The sequence below is a fragment of the Lethenteron reissneri genome, chromosome 37 (assembly GCF_015708825.2).
Source record: "Lethenteron reissneri isolate LAM-NWPU_2019-01 chromosome 37, ASM1570882v1, whole genome shotgun sequence".
Lineage (NCBI taxonomy): Eukaryota > Metazoa > Chordata > Hyperoartia > Petromyzontiformes > Petromyzontidae > Lethenteron > Lethenteron reissneri.
In genome coordinates this window covers 1,184,850-1,203,769 of record NC_083815.1, presented here as the reverse complement: position 1 = coordinate 1,203,769, position 18,920 = coordinate 1,184,850, and the positions used below count along the sequence as shown (strand labels likewise).

General features: G+C 53.6%; 1 protein-coding gene and 1 long non-coding RNA gene across 3 annotated transcripts; both read right to left on the bottom strand.

Moving 5' to 3' along the window:
- Window positions 1–488: 488 nt before the first annotated feature.
- Window positions 489–5,277, bottom strand: LOC133351512 (uncharacterized). Of its 2 annotated transcripts, none has more exons than XR_009756188.1 (4): window positions 5,187–5,277; window positions 1,758–1,935; window positions 1,459–1,517; window positions 489–575 (listed from the first exon to the last, which is right to left on the bottom strand). It is a non-coding gene; the product is annotated as an uncharacterized LOC133351512 (long non-coding RNA). The 2 variants fall into 2 exon arrangements; XR_009756187.1 differs by having other exon boundaries at window positions 1,758–2,522; window positions 5,187–5,249.
- Window positions 5,278–9,213: 3,936 nt separating this feature from the next.
- Window positions 9,214–18,220, bottom strand: LOC133351406 (calcitonin-1-like). Its single transcript, XM_061566576.1, has 4 exons — window positions 18,131–18,220; window positions 13,144–13,285; window positions 12,188–12,358; window positions 9,214–10,898 (listed from the first exon to the last, which is right to left on the bottom strand). Exons 2-4 carry the CDS (start codon window positions 13,224–13,226, stop codon window positions 10,619–10,621), a joined length of 534 nt encoding a protein of 177 aa, XP_061422560.1. The 5' UTR covers window positions 13,227–13,285; window positions 18,131–18,220; the 3' UTR covers window positions 9,214–10,618.
- Window positions 18,221–18,920: the final 700 nt, after the last annotated feature.

Here is an 18,920-nt window from a genome sequence, read left to right as displayed (position 1 = left end):
CGACATCTCTTACGATCCTGCGATGCCAACGATCCACCTAACGCCTGCGCACACGAGCTGATTTGTCATCGCTCCATCTCCCCAGTGGACGTGCTCCCAAGCGCCTTCCATCATTTGGCAGCCACTCCGCCGCCAATCTCGACCACCCCCTCTCGCCGTGACGCGTCCCGCCCAGAGCCCACTTAATCAACTCAACTCGACGGCTTCCCTAACCCCTGCTGCATCGATTTCATTCGCAACAGACGCTCTAAACTACACCGAAAAAGTTGGATTCGTGACAGACTTAAATATATATTAACGACTCTGATCGTCTTATTAGCCGAGGCAAAGCGTTGTTCCATAGCTTGGCTGCTGCACTTGGCAACAGCCCGATCAGTCCACAGACAGAGCCTTGACCTCGGAGTCCTTAGAAGAAGGGGATTCGAAGATCTCAGGGACCTCGTTCGAGAGTCAACACGGATCTGTTCCTGTCGATATGTTGGGGCTCACCCATTATTGAGTGCCTTGTAGGTCAGCAGCAGCAGCGGGATCTTATAGTCCACTCGAAACTTCGCTGGTAGCCAATGCGCGCTTGGCTACGTACGGTGCGAAAGAAGATCAACAAACACACAGAAACACATGCACGTGTGTGATGTGCTCCGAAACGGCGTGCGTGCAAGGCAATGGTTTCAGACTCTGTCTACTTGACAGACCTGTTCTCCACCTGAAGACGGCTGCTGGCGTTGTGGCCGAAACGTCGTGAGAATTATTTTATTATGTTTTACTTTTATTATTTTATTATTTTCCTTCTACGTGACTTTACCGAAAGAACCAAGAATATGCAGTGGTTCCTCTTCTTCACCTGGGGGTGCGAGATGATCTTTCTGGGGGTGCGAGACATGGCCAGCTCTTGTTTTTAGAAGGTTAGTAATGGAAACAAAAAAATAATCACGGGCACGTAAGTGACAACGTACTTTGTTTCATCGACCCCGATGTCGTTTTTAACATTCTCAATCGCTTTAGCGATCGAGCAGTCAAGGTGATGAGCTACTTTGTTCGTCGTGTTTTCCCGCAAGGGCGCCAACAACACATGTTGTTTATTCATTATATATTTTCTCTCCAAGCTCAGAGAGGCTGAATGATGACATCCGCAGCGAGGGACGATGCCAGCATCTCCCGGCAGCTGCCTCGTGCGCCACTGGGGAGGCTCTCATCATTATCCCCCAGCTTGCCCCCCCCCCGCCCAGATAGGAGATCACTAAATAAATAAATAAGCTAACAAACAATCATCAATCAATCACTCGGCTAATCTCGCAACATCTAAAAGCCATCGAACTCGTGGCCGAGTTTTGTTAAACCATCATCGTTGTGAGCTGACACTTGGTCCACGCGATACTTTGATAGAGTGTCGAATATAGGCAAGTAGATTAATATAATATCATGATATTATCATAGATAGGTGAAACCTTGTTACCTTACCTTGTATTCTAGTGGTAGTGCCTTACGCCGACCATCCCTACTCTACGGCAGCCAGCGTTCTGGAAAACATCGAGTGGGAAATTAATCCCTGCACAGACAAAGACAAAGATCGCCCCGTATAGCCTTAACAGACTGTTGGGGCAAGCGCTATTAGAGAGCATCACCTATGAAGCACACACACACACGCAGATAACTTATGTGCACTGTATATAGGAACAAAGAGATACACACGCGAATTAAATTAACCCACGCTGGGAGTGACGCGCAAGGGTTAACGCTTTGACACAGCAGCGACTCACGTGTCACGGCTACGCGAACGGAGTGGAGTTCGCGCTGAGCAGCAGCAGTAGCAGCAGAGGCGGGCAGGCTCGTTTACTGCCACGATCTTCCAGGGCACGAAACAAAACTCGCCACGACGATCAGAGACGGAGCGGAGCCCCGAGTGGATCTTTGTCCCGTAGCGTCACGAGTTCGCCGCTGCGTAAAGCGATGGGAGCGCAGCGCAGAAGAGGGTGAGACCCCCCCACCCACGACCACCACGCGTCTCCTCTCTCTCTTTCTCGCGAGGACACGGGAGCCCCTCTCTTTGAATAATTAATTAATCTCCCCGGTAACCGGAAACCCGTCGGCCCGTGCAGCCGCTGATTCCCGAGTGGGGGTCCTCGCCCCGTGCCGCTCGCTCGCGACAAAGGCCTCGGCTCTGCTGGGAACACCGGGATGCACGCGGCACACCCCGTCACTTGCGCGCCGCAGCGTGTTGCACCACGGCGCCAGGTCTTCAAGGTCGCGATGGAGAGCCGTCAGATTTGCTTTTGCGTTGCCTTATCGCCTGGGCTGGAACGTATCCTTGGCACGCAAGGGGGTCCGACTTGCGTGTGCGGGTTGTACCGCGCGTGTCCGACGTTTCGGAGCACTGCACGACGTCTCGCATCGGCCTCCTGTTGACGATGTTTCTGATGCGGTTGACGATGTTTCTGATGCGGTTGACGATGTTTAGGATGTGGTTGACGATGTTTCTGATGCGGTTGACGATGTTTAGGATGTGGTTGACGATGGTTTCCAGCCTGGTGTCCTCGAGGAGAAGGAGGGGGAGGATGGGGGAATGTCAAAGGCAGGAGGTGTGCGAGTTTTGGGTCCACCTGATGTGTGTGTTTGTGTCTGTGTTCCGGTCTTTCCCTAGGTCGACTCAGCTTCAAATGGCTACATGGTAAACATCTACACGAGAGAGAGAGAGACAAAGGCGGCCGGGCGTGGTTCTGGCCACCCACCCCCTCGCGTGCCGCGCCGGCCGTCGTAGGTCCTCGCTAACAGCACTTGCCCCCATAAAAGTTTGTTCAGACTATATGGGCGATCTTTGCCTTTTTGTGTCTGCATGTAGGGAACGTGGCCAGAATCGTTCATTTCAAAGCAGGACAAGGACAGCAAGAGACGAGTGAATACAGACAAAGTAAACTCGTCCTCGTCATGTTTCACATCAAAACGAATGAAACAAATTCAATCGATGGGTCTTCTCGTTAATTAAATTAGCCGTGCGGGCATTCCAGCTCAGACGCATCGCGTCCAGAGCGGAGACGCAGGCGCCCCAACGCACTACCACCACCACCATCCCCTACACCACCACCACCACCATCCCCTTACACCACCACCACCACCATCCCCTACACCACAACCATCCCCTCTACCATCACCACCATCCCATCCACCACCACCATCCCCTCCACCACCACCGCATCCATCCCCTCCATCTCCACCACCATCACCTCCACCACCACCATCCCCTCCACCACCACCACCACCGCACCCATCTCCTCCACCACCACCGCACCACTCACGCTGTTGTTCCCCATCCCCCAACTGGCCCCCACCCCCACTCCCGCAACCAGGCTGCTTTTAAAAGGGTAATGAGAGAAGAGAAGACCCCATGGCGCGAGTGATGCTCATCTCCTTGTCCTCCTCCTCTTCCTTCAACAGTGGCCGCGCCTCTCTTCCTGACAACGCCACCCCCCTCGCACCCCTACTACTCACTCACCCCTACCACACACTCACCCCTACCACTCACTCACCCCTACATCTCACTCACCCCTACTACACACTCATCCCCTACTACTCACTCACCCCTACCACACACTCACCCCTACCACTCACTCACCCCTACCTACTATCACTCACCCTACTACTCACTCACCCTACTACTCACTCACCCCTACCACACACTCACCCCTACTACTCACTCACCCCTACCACACACTCACCCCTACTACTCACTCACCCCTACCACACACTCACCCCTACTACTCACTCACCCCTACCACACACTCACCCCTACTACTCACTCACCCCTACCACACACTCACCCCTACTACTCACTCACCCCTACTACACACTCACCCCTACTACTCACTCACCCCTACTACTCACTCACCCCTACTACTCACTCACCCCTACTACTCACTCACCCCTACCACACACTCACCCCTACTACTCACTCACCCCTACCACACACTCACCCCTACTACTCACTCACCCCTACTACACACTCACCCCTACTACTCACTCACCCCTACTACTCACTCACCCCTACTACTCACTCACCCCTACTACTCACTCACCCCTACTACACACTCACCCCTACTACTCACTCACCCCTACTACTCACTCACCCCTACTACTCACTCACCCCTACTACTCACTCACCCCTACTACACACTCACCCCTACTACTCACTCACCCCTACTACTCACTCACCCCTACTACACACTCACCCCTACTACTCACTCACCCCTACACACTATCCCCTACACACTATCCCCTACACACTGTCCCCTACTCTCTATCCCCTACACACTGGTGCAACAAGGGCAGTCAACAATGACGTGGCCTTACACGGAACAATATATACATAATAGGTGGAATTACGGGCAACGACTCTTCACCATGTATGTGTTATGAAGAAGGGCCGTAACCCGAAACGTTGCCTATCACATACTTTTCCTTCGAATGTGACACACGGTGATGTTGAAGAATGTGTTGTCATTTTGTTTTATTAATCATGAGCGACAAGTCGCCAAACGATTCGTTCGGTCACTCACGACTCAACCTCAAATTCATTTCATTCACTCACTAGTTACTCATTCATTCACACCGTCACTATCTCATGAATGTATTCACTCGTCATGAACTCACCACTCGGTCATTCATTCACTCATTCACTCACTAAAGCATTGTCCACGAATTCAGTCATTCAGCGATTGACTCGCCCGTAAAATATATATGTATTCGGTCATTCGCTCACATATTCCTCTGATTCACTCATATCATTCCCGTCAATCATTCACTCAAGCACTCGCTCATCCAGTGATTGACCCAGCCACTCACCCCTCACTCATTTAAGTCACGCTTTGCACTCACCGTTTCCGCAACTCGCTCACTCATTCACTCACCGATTCCGTTACTCGCTCACTCATTCACTCACCGTTTCCGTAACTCGTTCACTCATTCACTCACCGTTTCCGCGACTCGCTCACTCATTCACTCACCGTTTCCGTAACTCGCTCACTCATTCACTCACCGTTTCCGTTACTCGTTCACTCATTCACTCACCGTTTCCGTAACTCGCTCACTCATTCACTCACCGTTTCCGTGATTCGCTCACTCATTCACTCACCGTTTCCGTGACTCGCTCACTCATTCACTCACCGTTTCCGTGACTCGCTCACTCATTCACTCACCGACTCTCACTGCTTCCCAGTCCCAGGCCTCCGTGTGACCGCGACTCCCGGTGGAAAAAAAACTCTTTACAGCCAGGAGGGGGGGGTGGGGGAGACGGGGGGGGGGGGGCACGGGGGGACAGGGGGGGAGACAAAGCCTCCCTTGTTGTTGTTCCCGTGGCTGCTTTATCGACTGTCGGGCATGACGTTGTTGGTGAGCGCACATTGCGTTGGAGGGGATGGGCTGGGTGAGGAGAGGGGGGAGGGGCATGGGGGGGTGTTGAGGGGGGGTGTTGAGGGGGGGGGGTGCCACCACCTTTGTCTCACCAGATTGTGTACTTCCCCCGCGGACTGGGCAGTGGAAGTTAAACGGTGAAGGCGCAGCCCCTGCAATTGCTCGCTTCCGGCGGAAGGGACCTCCACTGGTGAGAGCTCCAGAGAGAGCCACGTGGACCACTGCCCCACGCTGTCCCAGACGTCTGGGACGAGGTGGGAGCTCTACCCACACTCTACCCCGGCGAACGCGACCTGCCGTGCTGCGCTTTGAACCCAGCCACCCGAGTTCGATTCCCGCTCACGGCCACCGACACCGGTGACGATGATCTCAACCGGTCCTGGCCGTCCCCTCGGTCGACTCAGCCTCAAACGAGTACCTGGTGCGATGTGCAAACATCGCCACTGGGGAGACAAAGGCGGTCGGGCGTGGTGTTGACCACCCACACCCCATGCTTGTGCCGTGCCTGCCTTCATAGGTGCTCGATAACAGCACTTGCCCCACCAGTCTGCCCAAGGCTACACGGGGGACCTTTGTCTTTGTGTGTCTATGGAGAAGGTTAAGAACCGTGGCTGAGGAGCAGATGTTGGGGCCCCTCTCTCCCTCCCTCCCCTCCATCCCCTCCCTCCCCTCCCTCCCCTGCGCTACCCCCTTGACTCCCGGCTTGAGCCCCGCATTCAGGGTTCCTGGCACCCATCCCACGCGCGGCGGCAGCCGACGCCACGACGCGCGTCTCGATACGCGCGGAATGTCACCGACTCGCCGCTCATTCATCCACTCATTTAGTCGTTCTTTCAGCCACCGGCTCGTTTACAGTGCTGGTGTATCCGTTCGGCGATGTATCCGCCTTTCAATCGCTAGCTCACGCGCTCGCGCATTCGCTAGCTTACCACTTATTCAATAAATCAGTCACTCAACACGTGAATTCAGTAACTCATGACCGATTCATTAATTAGTTCAGTCACAAACTCGCTTGCTTGGCCACCAGCTCATTCACTCAGCCATTGACTCATTTGCTCAGCCGCTAAATCATTAATTCAGTTATTAACTCATTCACTCCAGTCAACCCACACTTCGTAATTCCGCATTGGTTGATTATGATAATTTTGGCAATGTTGACCAACCTCCAGAGGCTGCGTGATCTGATGGCCATTGTAGTCGTGAGTGGGGCGTGCTGATAAAATGAGCCGTGGTGAGACCGGGTTCTCAAATGCAGAGAGTTGGTCTCAGCCCGGTATTCAGTGACTCACATAGAGACCCATAGACTCACACAGAGACCCATACACTCACATAGAGACCCGTAGACTCACATCGAGACCCATAGACTCACATAGAGACCAATAGACTAACATAGAGACCCATAGACTCACATATAAACCTATAGACTTATACAGACCCATAGACTCACACAGAGACCTATACACTCACATAGAGACCCATAGACTCACATCGAGACCCATAGACTCACATAGAGACCAATAGACTTATACAGACCCATAGACTCACATATAGACCCATATATTCCCACAGAGACCCATTGATATTCCTTGAGACCCGTAGAGTCCCATGTACACCCCTGCATAGACTCGTGCAGACTGATTGAGCCGATGGCCTTAGACCGGTCACCAACGAGTGCACACCAATCCGCATCGTCCAAGGGCGGTCTGCCAACTCCCGTCGGCTCAGCACGACGCTTAGAAGTCGAACTTTCGACTTGACTGACGTCAGGCGAACCGCTCTCTGCGTGTCCTGGACATCAGTGAAAAAAAACTTCATAGCCCATCGCATTCCTCCAATTACTGGAGGACGCGGGCTACCATAATGTGTATTCATACTGGACTCCAGTATACTAGAGTCCAGTATAAATACATATCGTGATAGCCCGCCTGCTCCTCGTGTCGATGCATTGAACGCGCAACTCAGAAGTAGCTAATTGGCATCTAATGAACAACTTCCGAGATGCCGTTCTCCCACACAGGTTGGTGCACCGATCGATTCTACAGCTTCCCCGTGTGGAGATGTCTCAACTTGACGACACGTGCGGGCGTGTGTGCGACACATAGAGACCCGCGCATGCGACACGTGTGTGTGTACGACACGTGCGTGCGTGCGACACGCGCGCGCGTGCTAATCTACTGCTGGACGAGGGCCAAACTGGTCACGAATATGTGACCACCGCGCGTTTGTGAATGCGGGGAGCATAGACGTGAGACGGTTAGAGCATAGCACGACACAACAGTGAATACTTCAACTGACAACGTTGGTGATGGTCACCCATCTAAGCGCTATCCAGACTCAACCACGCTCAGCTTCCGATATGTTTGGAGCCGCGGACGCATTCCGATTGATGCTTGGCCAGGCCAGCACATCCGGAACGCCGTACGGTGCTTACAATTCAGGCGATAGAGATGAAACATCTCAGACTCACTCACTCACTCGCCAGTCTCCGCGACTCACTGTTTATCCAAGAAGACCACGGCTCTTCGCTACAAGTAGCGGACACTCCCCAAAGTCCCGCCACATCGTCGTTCGGGCTACGCGCGCCTCCTTTGTATCCCCGCGAGCTTCTCTCCCGTGTCCGTCTCCTGTGCGAAGTCAAAGCCCCCACGCGTAGCCGCGCTGTGTCTAGGGCGGTGTTAATTATACGCCAATTAGCTCGGTGGCTGCGTGAGAACGGGAAGCTCCGCTCCCACGCTGATTTAACCCAACTGGCCTGCAAATGAGCAGCAGATACCGACTCAAAGCATATGCAAAATCACAAACCTCGATCTGTCTTTCCAAAAAACTGTACACATACATAAGACCATCGGCCTATTGGCTTTCCACGCCTATATCATATCAGAGCAGCATTTGCTCAAACAAGCAACTCCGGGGGGTTTATTTGGAGCGCCCTTGCCAATAACATCTGGGTAATCCAGGAGCATTTGTTTAACGAGGTGAACTATGCTGATTGCACCCAGATGGGTCGAATCCGGTCCAGAGTTTGCTGTACTGATGACACCTAGATCACGGGGTTCAACTGCAATTCGCTAACTACTGCGCCACCACTCCCCCGACATAATGATATATACGTGTTGCTGTGTGAGGGTGGCGTGTACTGTGTGTGTAGTGTGTCCATGTGTTCTGCGTGTCTTAGTGTGTCCTACGTGTGAGTGTTGTGTACAATGCAGTAATGTGATGTGTGTCCTATATGCCTCTCTGACGAGCAGTGTGGGGGGCATGGGGGGAGCAGTTCTCATCTTAATGTCTGGCCTGAGTCAGTGGCGAAATTCCACATTCCCATTACGGGGACAAGTCCATCCATCTCACAAATGATGACTTCCAAGTGCACTGGTGGGCGAGCTTGGGCAAGACGCGTGGCTAGAGGATGGGGCGATGACCCCGGCGGTCGAGACTGACGTCGGAGTGGCAGTCAAAAGAGAAAATCGCGCCCGTGAGGATCTCCTCCGCGGAGATGGAGCGATGAATTAAGCTGAGCTCTCATGGGCCATCGCTCGGCGGCTCGCTGCATCGCAGTAGCGTGGTGAAGCTTTCATTCAACAGTGGATTGAACGTGGCTGCTGCTGCTGATGATGATGGATAACGATTGAGACCATCGTAGTGGCTTGCTGTTGATGGTGGTGGTGGTTGTGGTGGTTGTGGTGGTGGTTGTGGGGGTAGCGATGCCAACTGGCCACACCCGGATTCCTGTGGCATGCAGCAAAGGTAGGGACTTCCGAAACGTGCGCTTCGCATGACTTTTGATAAATAAAATATTTATTGGATACTTTTAATTTACACGCAGCATCATCGTCGTCTTCTGTGTTCGCGCGCGTGCGTGCGCGTGCGTGCGCGTGTGTATTTGGAAGGCATGTGCATTGGACTCAGCATCATCAGCACACGTAGCCGTTTTATATAATCATCCGACACAGATACGACTATTCACAGTCTATGACATTTAGTATTGTTATTATCATAACTAATCATGATCTATATGCATGTAATAGCGATGCGCGTAATGCACCAATGCTGCACACATACTTGCACGGGACTACGGGTTTATATATATATAATTGCATGTCATATGCATACACAGAGAGAGAGGGGGGCAGGGCAAGCAAGCGAGAGATGGTGTACATCACATTCAGAACGGGGCGCCGATTTTACACATGACACCTTCGCCAAAGTAAACACCTCAATCGCTGCAGGTGATCACGTGGAGAGGAGTGCACGTCTCGGAGTGACTTGGCGTTCGTGAACGGAGCTCACCCCGTGGCACGAGAGGTGGGGAATTGTTGGCCAAATGACAATACCACCGGACACTTTATTTACCATTGAGGACGAACGAAATAAATAAAAACCTCATTGAGTCTCAAGACTCGCTATTTCAGGAGGGCCCTACCACATTGAAGACGTTTGACCTTGAATTCCGCTCTTTAGAGGTTTCATTTTGTGCAGCGGGTCAGGCCCTCACCCCGCACTGCCGCCTGCTGGCCCACTGTTACGCCCATACCCCGGTAACGCGGTGTAGCCTTAACAGACTGTTGGGGCAAGTGCTGTTAGCGAGCACATATGAAGGCCGGCACGGTACACGAGGGGGTGGGTGGCCTGCACCACGCCCGACCGCCTTTGTTTCCCCAGCGGCGATGTTTTGTATACACCGCACCAGGTACTCATTTGAGGCTGAGTCGACCTAGGGGAGGCTCAGGACCGGTTCAGATAATCGCCACTGGTGTTGGCCGTGAGCGGCAATCGATCTCGGGTCGCCGGATTCGTAGTGCAGCGTAGCGCTAACCGCTACACTACCGCTCCCCACCCTCAAAAACAGAGACACAGACACGCACAGACACACCTCACAGACACACACAGACACGCACAGACACGCGCAAACACGCGCTCGTCACGGCTCGGTGAGCACTCCTGCCTCCTTGCTCTCATCCACGCGCCCGGACACGCGCGTGGATGATGATGATGAAGACCCCCGCGCCTGCTGCATCTCTCACACTCCCATCAGGGACACGAACTCGTGGCGGGTGGTGGGGGCAGCTAGGGTGGTGTTGGTGGATGGTTGGGTGGGTGGGGGCGCAGATAGAATAAAGTCGCAGATATTTAACAACAGAGAGAGAGATAGAGACGGGAAGAAGGAGGCACGGAACGCAAACGACTTCAGCAGCCACCGCCGCCCCCCCCCACCCCAGGTTCAGACCGCACGCGGTGGGAGCGACGCCGGCTTGAGGCTGGAGGCGGACGAGGAGAAGGAGGAGGAGGGGGAGGCGATCTCCCCCGGGCCCTGGGAGCCTCCCCGGGGGATCCCGGCGGGGGAGGAGGAAGAGGGGGCCGCGCGTCGCTTTCGGCCAGGCGTCCCGACGCCCACGTTGGTGCGCGTGCCGCTGAGCCGATGTAGTTTGTCCGTGAGGTCCGCCAGGATGCACGTGCTGAGGCCCACGCAGCGCTTGGACACCGCGAGGTCCCGCTCGGGGCTGCCAGGAGGAGGGGGCGGCGGGGGTGCAGGAGGGGAGGGGAGGGGAAGAGACGAAGTGACACGTGGAGGTGACACTGATATTGATATTCATATTCTTAGGTTTTTTCGGTAAAATAAAAATCACGACGTTTCGGAGGCAACACAAGCTTCCGTCTTCAGGTGGTACCGTCACAGCCACGACAGCTGTATCAAGTAAATGAGAGATTGCAGAAGCTACCACTCCGTTTATTTAATGGTTGGAGAAGGTGGTGGGGCAAGGGCCGCATACTTTTATTAATATGGTAAGGTGAGGCTTGAGACTAAGAATAGACTGCATAACAAAGGCTGAGCCTTTGTTATTGAGAGGTGCGGTTTATGACTCAACCTGTAACAAGGAGACCACCACTAGACATGGTAAAACTGTGATGGTTGTCTGTCAAATAAGATTTTCAAATAAGTGTAGTTAAATCTTTTTTGCATGGTTAATCACATCTTTCCAATGATTACTCAGTTTGTAACCGTCATCACGGTTGAAATTATGTCTGTGTTTGTATATTTGTATGGCTTCGTGTACAAACCTTTGATGGTAGCCAGGAGGTTTGCAGAGAACCATGGTATTGACTTTATGTTTCAAACGTGCTACACACTCGGCAATACCACTGTCTTAAAAGAAAAGCCATTGCCCGAAACGTCGTCGATTATAATTGTGGTTTGTGCTCGTGCACCACTGCCAACGCAGCAGCGCTTCTATACCTTGCACTGCTATCGTGGTGTTGTAATGTTTGTTATTGTAATGTTCTGACCTGCCCCTACTGGACGTCTGTGGAAAAGAGCTTTATAGCTCATCGGATTCCACCAGGATAGCTAAATATTCTGCTTCTGATTCAGACCGCTGGTTCTCAAAGAGGCGCCCCACGCGCGTCTCGCGACTTGCGTCTCATCTCCACACAGCCGAAGGGGGCACCCCCAGTGGCAGCTGTCCACGTGTCGGTAGGGGTATGGATCAGCGCCCGGCTTGCAAGGCGGGCTTTACTGCGCCACTGCTACTTCTGTGTGTGAACCCAATTGTGCCATTTGCGGGTATTTTGTATTATTTGGCAAACTTGAACCGTGACGCCGGCACAACAGTGGCCTTCTCTGGCGAGTGACATCACGGAGAGAGGGGTGGGGGGTCTTTAACGTCTGCTGTGAAACACACGGAGCTTCGCTTTTACGGTGAAGATACCCGACAGTATTTTCCAGGGCGCGCCTACTGGTGTCGAACTGCGAACCTCCGACGGGGGAAGACAGCAGGGTGTGGGCTCTCACCTGCCATCCCATCCCAGGGGCTCCGACTCCCACTGCCCCCCCTCCTCATCCTCTTGCTGCTGATGCTGATGCCCTCTGCCGTCGCTGGAGGAGGGACGGAGGTAGCCGCTCACGAGCGCGCCCAGCAGCCTGCCCGCCACGCCCGGGGGGCCTCCCTGCTCCAGCACGAGCCTGGGTGGCGGAGCGGACGAGTGAGTTCGTGGGTGGGTTCGTGGTTGAGTGGGCGGGTGGGTGAGCGTTCGTGGATGGGTGGATGAATGAGTGAGTGGGTGGGTGGGTGGATGGGTTAGTGGGTGGATGAATGAGTGTGTGAGTTGGGTGAGCTTTCGTGAATAAGTTAATGAGTAAATGGGGTGAGTTTGTGGATGAATGAGTGGGTGGGTGGATGAATGGGTTGGTGGGTGGATGAATGAGTGTGTGAGTTGGGTGAGCTTTCGTGAATAAGTTAGTGAGTAAATGGGGTGAGTTTGTGGATGAGTGAGTGGGTGGGTGAGTGGGTGGGCGACTGAGTGAGTGGGTGAGTGAGTGGGTGGGTGGGTGAGTGGGTGGGTGAGTGAGGGAGCGGTAGCGCTGCGGTTAGGGCGCTGTGCTACGACCCCGGCAACCCGGGTTCGATACCAGCTCTGAACCGGTCCTGGACCTCCCCTAGGTCGACTTAGCCTCAAATAGGTATCTGGTGCGGCATCCCAAGATCATGGTATGCTAATCTTCTCTGTATCGTTCCAATGTTAGTATATATACTGCCGGAGTAAGAGAGAAAGAGACAGAGAGATAGACTGAGAGATAGACTGAGAGAGAGAGAGACGGAGAAAGAGAGAGAGATACACAGAGAGACAGAGACAGACAGACAGAGAGAGACAGAGAGACACAGAGAGAGGCAGAGTGAAAGAGACACAGAGAGACACAGAGAGACACAGAGACACAGAGAGAGCCGCACGCGCGCGTGTTATGTGCACCTTGGAGGCGCGGCTCTGGAGCCGCTGAGCCGAGCCGAGAGGACGAGGCAGGCGAGGAGGAGCGACGCGTGGCGCGGAGACATCGTGAGTGAGCGGGGACGGCGGCTGCGGCTGCTGCTGTTGCCGGAGTGATACAGCAGGGCTGTCGCGACACCAACAGGGCGATGCATTTGTGTGCGACGCGATTCGACGCGACCACGGGGCGACATCACGCGACATCACGCGACGCGGCGAGATGCGACGCTCAGTCAGAGATTTAGCGCGGTCGTGTGCCACGCGGTGCGACACCCATTGCGAAGTAGGCTCATTTCCCGAAACGTCGCGTATCATATACGTTACCTTTTTAAATGCCACGGTGTTTTCATTGATGAGTGTGTGGGGGGTTGTGCTTTTGTGAATTGTGCACCGCTGCCAACGCAGTAGCAGCAGCAGCATCACCAGACGATGTGTTTAAGCGCCACGTAACGGCACGTAGTGAGATAGTGCACGGTCGGCTACGTACGGTGCCAAAGAAGTTCAACGCACGTTGCGACTGCCGTTGTCGGTCGACCCGAACGCACTGGCGGACTCCGTGGCTCGAGCGATGTGCTCGGCACGTGCTGCCCGCAGCGGCGAGGGTTGTTAGCGAGCGCGTGCGAAGGTTGGGACGGCGCACGAGGGAGTGACGCGGCTCGCAACCCGCACGGCCGCCTTTGTCTACCACAGGGCCAATGCTCAAACACCGCGCCCAGTTAAGGCTGAGTCGACCTAGCTGAAGGCCAGGATCGGTTCAGATATCACCCTTCACTCATGTCGGCCGAGGATGGGAAATTGGATCGCGATGCGCTAACCACTGAGCCCACCGCTCTCTCTCTCTCTCCGAACACGCAGCGCACTCGGCTGCGTTGGGCGCTATCGAGGAATCGCCGCCAGCCCTCGACTGCGCGCGCACGGAGCGATGCGTGTCCGTGAATCTGGATGAGCCGTCGCTTCGTTTTAAAGGGCACGGGTCGTGATTTACCGAGCAGGGGAGGGGGGCAGTGTGGGTGGGGGGTGGGGGGTGGGGGGTGGGGGAAGGGGGGTGGGGGAAGGGGGGTGGCCAGCGAAGGAGAAGGAGCGACCCCCTGGACATGTACAGCACGCTTGTCATCCACTGCTGGGTGAGTGTCTCCCGCGCAGTGCGGGTTGGTTAGTTACACAGCGGAGTCGCCGATAGCACGAACCAGGCTCACGATCCAGGCTCAGATGAGCTTGCGAGATTGAGCGCGCTCCGGTGACTTGGACATTCGCCTACTTATCCCTCATCGAGCGCTACTACCGGAGCTGATATTGCCGTTAACTCCACTCATTGATTGCTCCTCCACTCGGGTCCACCACATCGACTCTTTTATCTCATCATCCACCACTGCGTTCAACCAGCACCACACTGCAGGTCATAACAACACACTCACTCAAGCACTCACCCATTCACTCACACACTCACTCACCACACTGCAGGTCACAACAACACACTCACTCACCCTCCCACTCAACCACTCACCCACCCACTCAACCACTCACCCACCCACTCACCCACCCACCCACCCACTCACCCACCCACTCACTCACCACACTGCACCTCACTGCTCTCTCTCTGCTGTATTCCTCGCGCTGCTCCCCTCTGGGATTCCCTTCCCCCATTGTCGTCGTCGTCACCATCGTCTCTGGCCCCCCAACTCTTACAGAAACAATAACCTCCGCTCAGTTCAAGAAACGCCTTACACTCTTTGTCGATTTCAACTATTATGATAACGGTGCTGTTTGTGACTGCCCGCTTGGCATGTTGGGCTTTTGAGCCCTGTGCTCAGCGACTTTGAGTTTCAAACATGGCAACAGAAATGCACTAAGAGCGCTCCGCCTTCGTGCATTGTGCAAAACACGACTCCGCAGTTGCTGGAGAACTGCGTCGTGGTCCTATCGTCTTCGAGAGGACCACGATGCTACGGTTGGCAGGGTTGGCTGCGTACGGTGCGAAAGAAGTTCAACATACATCAATCTAACTATAGATACACACATCTATACGTACACACAGCTATACAGACACGCATCTATACTTACATCAAAATAATCTCTATGAAATATGACACCAACTGAAAGCAGCGGCAGCAGCAACAATGATGCGCAAACACTGGGCCGGTTTCGCTGTAATCAGGACTCATCAGCACAGATACGGTCACCAATGCTGACTGCTGCAAAGTGTGCCTCTGGGAAAGCGCGTGCGTTGGAGGCGTCCCCGCGCCCACACGGCGTGGGCCCGGTGACTCCGGCTCATGCCAACGAGAGTCACGCCGCAAAGCGCGAGACGAGGTCAGCATCGCAGAGCAGGGCAATGATAGCGCAGGGCCTCAAACCGCGAGTGCCGAACATCTACAATCCTTCCCTGGAAGCAACAATGACAGATTCACTGATCAGTGATTTAGCCGATCGACGGCTCGTTTTGGGAATCTGGTGAAGTTCTATCGATATCGACTGCTGCTGATGCACCGAGACGCACATTGAGAGGGTGAGAAAATTCACGGAGCTAGCCAGCAATGCCTCATTCGCATCTCCGTCTCTCCACGTAAACACAAAATGAAAGTGAATTCTCACACATCCCATCAGCCGCACGCTCGAATACACAGCCCATCTCACACATCTGGGCGTGCGTACATTCAACAAAATCGACTCATCAATTGTGTTACGTTCTTACCCGTCCCTTGCTGGACATCTGTGTTAAAATAGCCTCGTAGCTCGTCGGATTCCTGCAGTATGAATACTAATCTTGATTCTGATTCCCGACCGGTTTCGACACAGAGTCTTGACATCCGCAGCAGAGTCGGGCTCGCTCGAACCACTGCTGGCGAACTTCCGCTCTCTCAGGCGAGGATCATATTCTCTTCTTGGTTCTTTCGGTAAAGTCACGTAGAAGGGAAATAATAAAATAATAAAAATAAAACATAATAAAATAATTATCACGACATTTCGGCCACAACGCAAGCAGCCGTCTGGCGTTGTGGCCGAAACGTCGTGAGAATTATTTTATTATGTTTAATTTTTATTATTTTATTATTTCACCTTCTACGTGACTTTACCGATAGAACCAAGAAGATGAATCCCTGCAGTCACGAAAGCTTCAAATCGAAATTTAGATCATCTTCTCATTACGCTACGGGGTCAATGGAAGGGGTCAGGATCATTGACCTATTGACAAAAAAAAAGTCCGGGGTACTTTTAATTTTCTGAGAGATGTCCTCTATGGCTGGAGGTGAGGGCATTTGCCACGTGCCTGCCAAAGATCCGACGGAAACATTTGATGTGGATGAATAAGAAGAGGCTTTACCCGTTCAAACACTAATTAGATACCCTATTGCACGGCATCAAGCCTGCATTAACCAAACACACTTGCGGCAAAACATACAACAAACATGCTCTGCTCATGTATGTATTGTTTTTTTTTAAAACTGTTTGACCTACCACCTGTTTCATTGCCAGCAAGGGCAAAGCCTATTTTTATTTTTTCATCATTTTGAAACTGGCAAAGAGGTTCCATCGATATGGAAACCTTTGTTGTCAGAGACAGCACTGAGGGTCTGGACCGAGCAATCTCCTGCCGCTCAAACGAGCATCGGGGCATCGGTGATCATCTCCTGTCCACAGCCCTGCCGAGCTAGTGGTGTAAATTCCACATTCCTATGACAGGAGGGGCGAGCCTATCCCATACGACAACCATACACTGGTGACTTCGCCACAACGTGGTACTTACTTTATGGATCGCGTAGGTTTGATGGGTTGAGACAACCCCCTGCCAACCAGGATTGTGTTGTGTTATTATAATTCGCCTATGGGATAATCATCGTCTAACATCAGTGGCGACCATCCTGCACTTGACCCGCCTGGTGAAGTATGGCGAAACAAACCGTAGACCGACATGGCATGGCGTGGAGGAGGGAGAGGCCTTCATCCAGCAGTGGATTACCCAAGCACTGAATGTTTATATCAGTAATATGAATTCATGCCGACGGCCAAATCACCCTGCATGCAACTCGTGAGATCTCGGCCGCTGAGCGCGGATGAGCCTGGTTCGATATCGCCACGGATGTTGACTCGAGTACACGCAGCGTCCAGCAGCTCGCACGAAGACGACGTGGAGACGCATCGAACGTTGTCGTTGTGACGGACACGCCACGTTGTGGCAGAAGAGACGTCGTATTAAGAGATATATATATAGTTATGTTTGTATAAAATATATTGATGATATTTCGCGATCCCATCTGTAAGTATACGGTAGAGCGAGCGGCTCGCAAGCGGAAGCCTGCGAGTAATCTCGGCCCATCATCCTATCGTGGTGGATAAAACGAGTAACCACTTTGCGCTACTTGTCAACAAGTGGTTGTCGCCTATGGAGGGGGGGATAACCTCGCCCCGTCAAAGGAATGTGGAAATTCCATCACGAGCTGAGTGAACTGTAAACGGAGGGAAATGGCCAACGATTCACTGCTCAATGCGAGGTAAGAAACCACTTTGGCTTACGTAAACCTGGGCTTACATGTGTGCACAGGTGTGCACAGGTGTGCACAGGTGTGCACAGGTGTGCACAGGTGTGCACAGGTGTGCACAGGTGTGCACAGGTGTGCACAGGTGTGCACAGGTGTGCACAGGTGTGGGGAGTGGTAGTGCAGCTGTCAGCCCGCTGCGCTACGAACCCGGCGAACCAGGTTCGATTCCCGCTCGCGATCAACATGACAACTATATTTAGCAGTCCTGGGACTCCCCTATGTCGACTCAGCCTCACATGAGTAACAGGTGCAGTGTGTCAAAATCGCCACACAAGGGAGACAAAGACGGCTGGACGTGTTACTGGCCACTCACCCCCTTGTGTCCCGCGCCGAACTTCCTAGGTGCTACTCGCTAACGGCACTTGCCCCAAGTCTGTGAAGGCTACACGGGTGGTCTTTGCTCAGGGGTGTGTACAGGTGTGTGTCAGTCTCACCTGATGGCTGGGCTCGGTTTCGGTGCTTCCTTCTCCCGCTTGCCCCAGGGCAGGCCGATCTCTCTGTCTCTGTCCCGCATCACGCCACGGGATATTTATACCGAGAAAGGCTGGGGCGTGGAGGGGCTGGATGGGTTGGGGATGTTGGGGGGGGGGGGTCGCTGGAGAAGATGTGGTTTTGTGGGGGGGGATGTTGGTGGTATTGGGGGGAGGGGGTGGGGGGCTGCTAACATGATGCGGGGGAGGATGGTATGCGCCGGCGAGGAGACACGTGTCTAATTCGCGTGTGTCTCTCGCGTGCGTGCGCATTGCGCTCCGAACACAGCCACTCCTGTTCCCTTCCGGGCCACGGCGAACATCACAGCAATACATCTGCACCGGCCCTGACCATCTGCTAAGTCGTCCTGCTACGATGTGTAAACATCAGTACTGGGGAGACAAAGGCGGCCGGTCGTGAGGACAGGAATATTCTCTGGTCCCTGCACTATTTAACATCTTCTTTGATCACGCCGTTCGAGAGGTTGCGCGTGGCTGTAAGAATCTCCATCTGATACAGAACGCACAGGAGACTGATCGATGCCCGGGTGCGGTTAAGGGATGACTCCCCATTGATCAACCATGTTACGCATGCGGATGATCTGCTAAATTGCTGCTTACTATGATAAAAGTCGGAGATTGCGCCGTTGAACCTGGAGCGTGACACTAAGAGATTGGGCCTTACCATCAGACCCACAAAAATATAGCGCCTGCCTGGCGCACTTGATGTCATCAAACCCTCCACTACCTCAAC